This window comes from Buteo buteo, chromosome 5 (assembly GCF_964188355.1).
Source record: "Buteo buteo chromosome 5, bButBut1.hap1.1, whole genome shotgun sequence".
Taxonomy (NCBI): Eukaryota; Metazoa; Chordata; class Aves; order Accipitriformes; family Accipitridae; genus Buteo; species Buteo buteo.
This window is the reverse complement of record NC_134175.1, coordinates 3883699-3893351: the sequence shown is the minus strand read 5'-3', so window position 1 is coordinate 3893351 and position 9653 is coordinate 3883699. Positions and strand designations below refer to the sequence as shown.

Here is a 9653-nt window from a genome sequence, read left to right as displayed (position 1 = left end):
CATAAAAAGAAAATAAAAGCTAAACTTGTAGTGCATGTCCAGCTCATTGTCACCTTATATAAACAAGCAGGTATGAACCTCAACTGGAAAATCAGTAACTATTTTTATAAGTACTTCACTCTTCTGCAGAAAGTAATACTTTAACCAGCCAGCCAGAAATTATAGGAAGGTTAAAGAAAATGAGACAACTGCTACCCCATTAAAACTCATCCCCTTTAAAAACAATGTTGATCTGACCAGTGCAATCCAGAAACAGGCCAAACTTTTTACATACAAAGTCCTTATACAAAAAGGCAGGGAGAGAACCTGCAAAGGCTAAACCTAAGGCTTAACAGTGGAAATCCCCCAGTTTGCCCCATCATTCACAGCTGTACGTGCAGCCACCTCACTCATCAGATCCTCTGTGCCGTGCACATTTAACCTCATTACATTCAGACTCTATTTTCCATTTGGTTGAGGTGACAGCCAAGCAGCAGCACACACTTATATCAGGTCACCATCTGAGCAGGAAACAATGACGCTTGGGGGACCAAGGAGACGGGGGGGAAGGCAGAGAGGTTTAAAACCAACAGGAAATGCTTTTACATCTCAGATGCTGCTGCCTCTAACCCAAGAGGAATTCAAATGAGCAGTAAGTTGAAGGGTCCATGCGTGTTTCCTTCCCCTCCTATGCTTAGTCTAATTGACTGTAGTTCGGGCACGTTCATGTCATCCTGGGACTGCAGCAGCAGTCTGAAGCAAGCATCTGTGGACAGGGGAGCCAGTGACCAAGCATGGGATGCTGCAACCCGAGTGCCAGGCAGGCTGGGTCTGCAGGAACAGGCCAGGAGGAGGGGGAGCTACTGAAGCCAGGCAGGAGCAGGTAGGTAGCAATGTGGGGGGGCATGTGAATCAGCACCACTCAAACAGAAAGGCATTTGGTGCTTGAGACTGAAACTCAATGGCTGTATTTGCTTTCCAAATATGGCTCGGCTAAAGGAAGAGCTTTCTCTTCTTCCCCTTTTCTAGCCAGAATTTACAGTAACGCTAAGTGTCAGATTCATCTAGTCTTCTAACTAAACCGCTTACTTCTCCTCAATATGTCCCCCATCAAGGTGTCGCAGCCTTTTAAGATACAGGGTCAGCATTTGAGAAACTGAAGGTGGGAGCACACCTTCCTGCCGTGGATGTAACTTTCTCTTGTTTTGGGCAGGCAATCGCAACTAACTCCTGGGACTCTGGCAGGTACTGCTCATGTTTTGTCAGAAATACATGTTTTCAATCAGACTGTTACATGTCAGAGACAAATCAGAGGCATGAAAAGCAGCTCAGGAGGACTTTAGTCCTGCTTCTACCTCTGGAGCAGCCTCAGCTCTTCCTAAATCTTGCTTGACAGGTGCTTGTCTAGCCTGTCCTTGAAAACCTCCAGTGATGTAAGTTCTGCAATATCCCAGGCAAGCCTGTTTCTTCCTAATAGCTAACCTTTAATGCAGGTAAGGCCATTGTCTCTGTCTTACACACCTCCTTCTAGTGGTCTTTTACGTATGTGAAGACTGTTACCATACCACCTCAGTATTCTTTACTTTAGGCCAAGTGTTGAGCTACATTATCCATTTCCTTCCATAATTTCACCATATTCCAAGAAACAGTGTTATTCCTTCCTTGTCCATTAAGGCAGGCACACTGAGAGTGCCTTCATCATCCCTACACTCTTTTCTATGTAATGCCAGTAGAAAATTAGGAGTCTAAGTGCCTTGTTGAATTTACGACCTAGTCTCTGCTTAATGTGGGGGAACATTTAATGGTATGTTCCCCAAAAGTTCAGGTGTGTTACTCCTTGACATGCCTGCTTTCTGATTCTGCACCTGCTGCATTTTTTTCCCTAGGGTTCACTGAGCTGTTAGCATCCAATATTCCTGTAGAAAATAGCATATTCTAAAATACATCAAATTTATGCCAGATATCCATAAATCTGTCTGCTTGCTGAGCATTAATCTCTCTCTCTCTCTTTTTAAAATGCAACACATGTAAGTGCTTTTCTATGCCTTTCCATATTCCCTTCCATTTCAGAATGTGGTCCAACTCAGAAGGCCAGAGCGAGGCATCCCTCCATCCTAAGGACCCTGCAATCCTAGCAGAAACAGAAGATGTGAGTATGAGCAGGGTCATGCAAGCAAAGATTTTTATCAGGGAAGAAATCATAGGCCTATTTATCTCACCCACCATGGCATTATCCTGATGTGGTATCCCATTACAGTAAAGTGCCAGAGGCTATGACATGTCCTTTGTTTTGAAAGCAAGTAACCAACAGTTCTGGCTGGTTTGAGACCCAGGTATAGGTTTTCAGCTTTTGTTCTACAAATTCACATGCAAGAAAGTTTGTCATCACAAGTCGGTTTTGGATTTTTTCCTGGGACCATGTTTTATCCCCATTGTTGAGAGAAGATGCTCAGAGAGAGGGGAAGCAATTTATGCAAATTCACATATATGGTCAACATCCAAATCTCCCACCATCTGGGCTGCAAAAGCACCCCTTCTCTCTTTTAGCTAGTGTTATAAATCATTATTGTTCAGCTCTCATTTCCATTTTTCCACCTCGAATTGTCTTACTTTACAGGATATTCCTGGTAAGATTACAAGAAGAAATGCATGCTGACGTTTGTTTGTTTCAGACAGCAGTACCGTGGGGAAGAACACGGGAGGAACTAGCGAACTTGTTGATCACGCAGCCTATCAGTGGCTGGGAAGGGATGAACATCCACTCTCTTGGGGAAATTATTTGGTCCTCCCCAGCTTTTCTGAGAAGTTATTGCATGGAGGTAATCATCCTCTTACTACAACCACTAAGTAATACGCAAGGAATAAAAGGTGGGGGAAATTTGGATTTCATACATCCTGTCCAAATTACTGTCATATCTCAGTGTTTGACTAAAGCTACAATTTGTCTTGACCTTTGTTTTCAAGAGTTAATGCTAATATGTTTGACTTTTTTCACCAGGGCCAATAAAAGCTGAATGGATTTCATAGCTGCTTCCTTGAGCATCATGAATCTTTTCATTCATTGCCTGGGGAAACAAAAATGTCCTTTTTGTCAGAAGTTTCTTATATTCTTTTCCCCAAAGAGATAAGGACTGGTTATTATGGTTGCAAATTTGGATGTGTAACAATCGAGTCCTCTCCACAGGTACCGGAGATGACTGATAAAACTAATGCAGTGTGATTGCCATTACGCTGGTTTTGATGAGGTCAGAAGAGGGAACTGAGATCTATTCTAGCTTTGTCATGAATTCACATCTCTTTAACTGCACATCGCTGTTCATCTGTCTGTATACACAAGTAAAACCTCCCGGTCTCAAAGGAATGCCATGTTCTGGCTTACTAGCACTCAGAGTGCACATAGACCATTTAAGGAAAGATGATATAAAATTACAAAGTACTGACATAAAGCTTTAGTCAAACTGTGACCTAGTGCAAGACAGTCCAGCAGCTAAACACTGCATAGCTCCTAGTTACCAACTGGTCCGTAAGCATGACAACCTATCAGCACTATCTGTACATAAAGATGCCCTAAGTACTGTATCAGCAGAAAGGAAGGTAGGGTGAAGAGCTTTGAAGAAATACAATTTCCTTTTTTAAAAAAAAAAAATTGGAGACATTTTGGAAGGAAGATATAATTGGTCTTATTTCAACAGGAGATGTGTGAATGCTACGTTGTGCTGTCCTCCTCCCACTTGCTGATTCTTTCAGTGGATCGTACAAAGAAGGCATTTGTTTATGAGGTAAAGCACAAGAATCTTTTTGTGTCTGTTGTATCTGTGCTCATAGTCAAGGTTTCTTAAATATCTCTTTGCTCATAGCTCTAGCAGGTAGAAAACTTTGTAGCTACAGAAAGTAGTTACAGAAAGGTCCTTGATCTATATAACATTGAAGTTGATAAAAATCTAGGTCCCGCCATCGGTTAAGACTGGTGTTGTAAGAGGACACAGACGAGAAATCATCAGTTTACAAAATACAGGATCCAAAATGCAAACTAGGGCCTCTTTGTCCTGAACATGAGTGTAGTCTTCTAGCATGGTTTGGGGCATGAGGCAGGAATTAAAGAGGGGGAGGCTGCAAGGCAGATGAAATTCCATCTAGTTCATACAAAGAACTTTTCAACACCAGCCTTGGTCTGTTGGTGGATCTCCCCCCCTGTACCTCAGAGCACTTTATGAAGGAGGACAGTCATTTTACAAGTAGGGAAACATGAATAAAGCCCCAATTTCCTATGTCTTCAGACAATGAGGTGAATATCATCCCACAGAGACTTCCTTAAAGTCCAATGTTCGAAGGATGGGACATCTCTGGGTTTTGCAAAAAGCATTCTGCTGTACATCAGGGGGACCGCAGTGGGACACAGAGAAGCTGTTGTTACCAATGAATTTCTAACACAATTCCCTACCATACCAGGGTCTCCTTCCTCTTGTTGGGATGCGTCTGAGAAAGATTGCAAGTGGAATCAGCCACGCATTTGAAATTTCCGGTAAGCCTGTTCTGCAGTTCGTGAAGGGTCCTGTGATAGTCACAAAGCAGTGATACCCACGCTCCAGCCTTCAAGGACTGGCCTAGGTGACTAGAAGATGAGAGGGGTTATGCAGCCACGCAGAGGGCTACTGAAGAAGGGGTATGCCTCCTCTCCAACACTCAGCCATGCTGGAGAATATGCCATGCCTTTCTGGACTGGACTTTCACAGGCAGCATACGCTATGGCTGCACAGAAGGATGAGACCTAGCTAGATGGAAGGAATTTGGAATCTTAGTTTTCACAGGTGGATGCAACTGCTGCGCAGCCTTAAATCAAGAATGCCTTAGGGTTAACTAGAATTCCTCACATGCAAGGCGATATAAATTATAGGTTCCCCTTTCCTCTAATTTTCTACTTACACTAAACATGAGGCAAATGCTGATGTCTGCATGTGGAACAAGGAAGCTACCTAATTGTCCCAGTGCCAACCCAGTATCTGCCATCAAGAACAACACAAGACAGACACGAGCTTGTTTCATCATGAGATATCAAAGTGCAGGTGGAATGTGGCTATAGAGATAATGAATGACGGAGCAGAGGGGCAGCAGACAGAATTCACCTGCTAGGCTCAAAGGCAGATCGCAACCATCCTTCCCCAGACCCAGGGGTTGTATGTTTCTTTGCACAGGGTCCATGATAGAATCCAGGCTCATTTGCTGCCAGAATTCAGCTGACTTCAACATGTGGGTTCAACACCTCCAGCATCAAATCAAGATGGCAAATGCTCACCGCCCAGTCAGTCCCAACAATAATATCTCTTTTCTGGTGAGTCAACACAGAAGAATTGTAAAGAGAATGGGATGAAAACAGGAAACAGTGGCAGCTTTCAAAGTGGACAGGGCTTTTTAGAACGCAGGCTGAAAATGAACAGTGTTACTTGAGGAAGCTGTTCTAGGCTATGGTAAGTAAACTCACTACACACAAATTTGCAACTGATACTCTATGCTCGTGAGAGATTTTAGAAAAATTACTTATCGTTTTTGTTCTGGGATGTAACTACCACACTGGTAAAAAAAAATTAGATTTCCTCTTAGTTACAGTCACAAAATAAAGACTTACTACTCTTCGATACATGCTGACTGTCACACAAGTGACACACTACACACTGCAACATCCACAACGATCACAAGATGGCAGGATCACACTGCTTTTGAAAACACCCCTACAGCTGTGCCTTAGGCAATTTGCATACAGCAACGCAGTGAGTCCTCCCAAAGCATTTGCCTATGTCGTGGTACGCTCAGATTCCTGAAGAGTAAGAGTCAACTGGAAAGCCAGCCTGTCTTTCCCCACTCCCTAGTGTTATTTACTAACAGTTCTGGTAAGGTTTCCCCTTTTTTAAACATCTGCTCTGCTAGCCGTGATGTCTAGCACAGTGTAGGCTCCAGGGCGACACTGTACCTCAGTTGTGTCTAACAGCACGCTTGTCTTCAGTCTGGGGGGAGAAAGTGCAACCCAGACCACCCATCCTTTATCGCTGCTTGTTTCTGATGTTCCCTACAGTTCACATAATTGTTTGCAGCTAGTGGATACAAGCTGCTTTTACGGTAGTTAGCCCAGGTGGTCCTGCTCCAAGGATTCAGTATAGATTGCAGAAATCCATCCAGGACTCAAGTATAGCCATGCATACCGTGAGCCCACATCAAGCCCCACTCCCCGGTCAGCTGGATAGCACTACTTTGAAGGAAAATGAAAATGAAAATATCCTCCGATAAAGGGACTTGAATGCCAAACCCGAAGTGCTTTAACTAAGATGACATTCAAATTCAAATCAAACCAATGTCTCAAACAACCTCTTCTGAGGGGGAGAAGGAAAATGAGACCTTTCCCTTTTAATAGCTAAAGCTGTTTGGTTGTCTCAGCTGCTGTTCATGAAACCACAGTACACATGATTTTGTTCAAGTAGGTAGGAAACCTACAGCAAACTAGGAACATCATCATGGGTTTCCCAATTTCCAAGCATATATCCTAAATACCTTTTTTTTACCACCCTATAACCCTGAAAAACATTATACTTGTAGTTTTATCTCGTTTTGCTCTGTCTCAAAAAAAAACAAAGGTGCCGTGTGATGAACAGTGGAAGAAAAGGGAGCTGACAAGACATCTGTTGTGTAACACCATTCTGAAGTGGGAAGGAAAACCTATTCAGCATCTGGGAAGGATACAGTATTTAACCATGGTGCAAGTGGCTAGTGGCTGCATGGAGGTAATGTACAATGTATACCACTCTGACATGTGGGTGGCTTTAAGACTGGAATCGGTGAAAGTTTAGGCTCACAGGGAACTGATGCTTAAAGAAAAGGAAAAAAAAAAAAAAAAGGCTAATTATGTCAAAGTCCCACAGCATTAAAGAGAGACAAAAGGAAATACAGTTGTATTTTTGAAAGCTGTTTCTGACAATGTGCCCAAACTGTTGCACTCAACTTCCAAGGGACTAGAGCTGGGAGGGATATCCGCCCCTTTCCAATCACACAGCAAGATCAGCATTTTCTAAACATTTCCCTGCAGATGTGTACCTGACCTATTCTAAAAAAAACTCACCACTTCGTGATATCTTATCAGCTTTCTAAGCAATGAATACCCAACCTGAAAAAGAAATACAAAGAATAGTATCTGTGGCTGGCACAGAAGCAGCTGGGTGCTGCAGATACTTCCAAGTTTTGGTGTATTGTCATAGTCATTAAAATTCATATTCTGCCTTTGACTGAGACAGATCCACTGAGTGGAAGTTATTGAACATTTTCGCTGTCTCTAAGATGACTCTTTTCCACAGGACTCTGAGGAAAGACTGCTGATCCTATTTCCAGAAGATCTGCTTTTCCTCTCTGTGGATAAGGACAGAACTGCAATCACATACAAGGTAACAGAGGAAGTACTGCAAATAGTCAAATAAGTGAAGAACTAAAAGGAGCTGGAGCTAGTGAGCAGCACTGGGTGATGAAAATGTCTGAATAGCAAGGAGAAAAGGGAGGAGATGAAGGAAAAGCACATTTTTTCTTTTCTTGTTTGAAGGGAAAACTCCCCCTAAATGGAATCCAGGCAAAGGAGAAATCCGCCATGCTGGGGAGGTTACAGTTTGAAATTACAGGTATGTAATTGAAAAAGAAAGATGAGAGCTATGAAACACAGGAGGTTCTATCTGAGTATAGGGAAACAGTTTTCTTACTGTGAGGGTGACTGAGCACGTGCATCGATTGCTCAAAGACGTTGGGGAGTTTCCAACCTTGGAGATACTCAAAAGCTATCTGGACATGGTCTTGGGCAACCGGCTCTGGGTGGCCCTGCTTGAGCAGGAGAGTTGGACCAGGTGACCTCCAGAGGTCCCTGCCAACCTCAACCATTTTGTGATTCTAATGAGAAACTGAGCAACACCAGTGCTCAGCCTTGCCTTGAGGATGGGTTATCTTGTGAGGTTGTCTTCCCACAAGGGATAGTCCCTGTGACGTTCCTTGCTATAAGCTAATAAACTACGTGTCATGGCAAACTTTGCACATTTTTTCATCACCAAACTTCCCTGCTGATGTCTTGCAGGAAGACTGACAGAACCAATCCTTATCACCTGTTCCACAGCAGAAGATTATGAAAAATGCCTCTTCTACCTACAAAAGGTATTTTTCAGAGAACTTTACTGCAGCAATATCTCTTTTTAAGCCTGGGATTTTCCCAGCCACAGATTTATCTAAGGGGTACCATCCTCCCAACTTTTCTTCCCCTTTTCCACAAAAGACTCACCTGAGTAGGGAGACATCTTCAAGCTTATCTTTCTTCTGTTAAGACTCATCCATTTGGCCAGTAAAATATCACTGGGTATTTAAAAAAAAAGAAAAACACTCCATCAGCAGGGGTTGAATTTGGGTCCTCTCAGGCAAAACACCTACCTACTCTAAGAGTGAAAGACTGATGCCTAAGCACTCAACTTGCACTGATTTCAATGGAAATTACATACTGAAATAAGCAGAACTACTGAGGAGGAGGCAGGCCATTGGACTCTATTTCATGAAGCTAGAGAGACACATTATGTCACACTACCTCCTAAAATACCCATGATAGCAATACCAGCTTATGACCTGCTTCCCTGGAAGTTATACTGATGTAAACAGGAGTTAGTTCCAAGTAGATCCTTCAAAATAGGACCTTATCTAAGTTCTAGTTTTCAGAGTCAATAATTTTTTGTTGGCCAGCACATACAGCACACCCTACACAGTGGATAACCCTATCTGAGCTCAGAGGAGAGAAAGGTGAATCAGGAGTAGATGTTTTAAAAGCAGAAGAGATGTTGGTCTCTGAGTATTTATTAATCAATATGTCTATTCTATAGTTGAGTGTGGCTATGTTTATCTAGCATGGAAATTCTTGGCAGAGTTAGGATATTCATGTGCTGAAAATATGTTCCAGCCAGAGAAAATCCTTGACCATCTGACTCTCCAGCCACCACCAATCATCCCTAAGAAATCTCGGCAACATCGGTAGGACATTAGCATGCAGCGACAAAAAGAAGGTATGTTGAATACGATCCCAAGAGAAAGCAAAGAAGCTGCAACAACGAGTAAGAATAGACCAGAAATTGGAAACCAACCTTCTTTCAGACCGAGAGGTGAATAAGGGTCTGCACAAGAACTGTTCTCCACTGGCTGCTGTTTTGAATGGGCCATTGCAATCAATGTAGGATCTTGTGATTCTGACCTCAGCTGTACATATGCCTCAAGGAGAATTCTTTCTCAATTTTTTTACTATACTTATTGCCTGATTCTTACCAGAAAAAGAAACACTATAAAATACTGCGTAAATGCTACAAATAAAACTTAGGTTTACCTGAACCTAAACCATGCGTAGAAAGGAGCATTCAGGTAACTGTTGGTTTGCAGAGCCATTGCCTTCCTTTGAAATGGCAGGCACAGTGCAATTCTTGATGGTGAACAGTCTCCTTTCTATATCTTTTCTTCTCTGCCAAAATAAAGAAGAAATGTTAATCCTGGAAGTTTTTGCAAACCAAAAACTGTTTCCCCAAATACTCTTTGCTGTTTTCTACCCTCCAAGAAGAACAACCCCAAAACCTCCAGGTTGAATCAAATCTATTCATTCTGATGATTTCAAAATACTCCATTTGCAT

General features: G+C 42.6%; 2 protein-coding genes across 4 annotated transcripts in view; one reads left to right on the top strand and one right to left on the bottom strand.

The window, feature by feature from the left end:
- TNFRSF18 (TNF receptor superfamily member 18) overlaps positions 1-9653 on the bottom strand; it is a 79291-nt gene that overhangs the window by 46332 nt on the left and 23306 nt on the right. For all 3 annotated transcript variants that reach the window (XR_012650324.1, XR_012650325.1, XR_012650326.1), the window contains 2 exons: positions 9356-9487; positions 8276-8346 (listed from right to left, as the gene is read on the bottom strand). The gene's annotated coding sequence lies outside the window, so the exon portion shown is untranslated. The remainder of the gene's footprint in view (positions 1-8275; positions 8347-9355; positions 9488-9653) is intronic.
- On the top strand, positions 460-9486 carry LOC142030855 (putative pleckstrin homology domain-containing family N member 1). Its single transcript, XM_075027261.1, has 11 exons — positions 460-862; positions 2050-2128; positions 2652-2798; positions 3672-3758; positions 4429-4501; positions 5172-5308; positions 6603-6749; positions 7317-7403; positions 7556-7631; positions 8075-8151; positions 8939-9486. Exons 1-11 carry the CDS (start codon positions 774-776, stop codon positions 9011-9013), a joined length of 1074 nt encoding a protein of 357 aa, XP_074883362.1. The 5' UTR covers positions 460-773; the 3' UTR covers positions 9014-9486.

Excerpts from the sequence above, each read along its gene's own strand:
- LOC142030855 (XM_075027261.1), top strand. The coding sequence starts at position 774 with ATGGGATGCTGCAACCCGAGTGCCAGGCAGGCTGGGTCTGCAGGAACA. Across the intron at positions 2,129-2,651 it reads TCCTAGCAGAAACAGAAGAT|ACAGCAGTACCGTGGGGAAG; the intron begins GTGAGTATGAGC and ends TGTTTGTTTCAG. Across the intron at positions 3,759-4,428 it reads AGAAGGCATTTGTTTATGAG|GGTCTCCTTCCTCTTGTTGG; the intron begins GTAAAGCACAAG and ends CTACCATACCAG.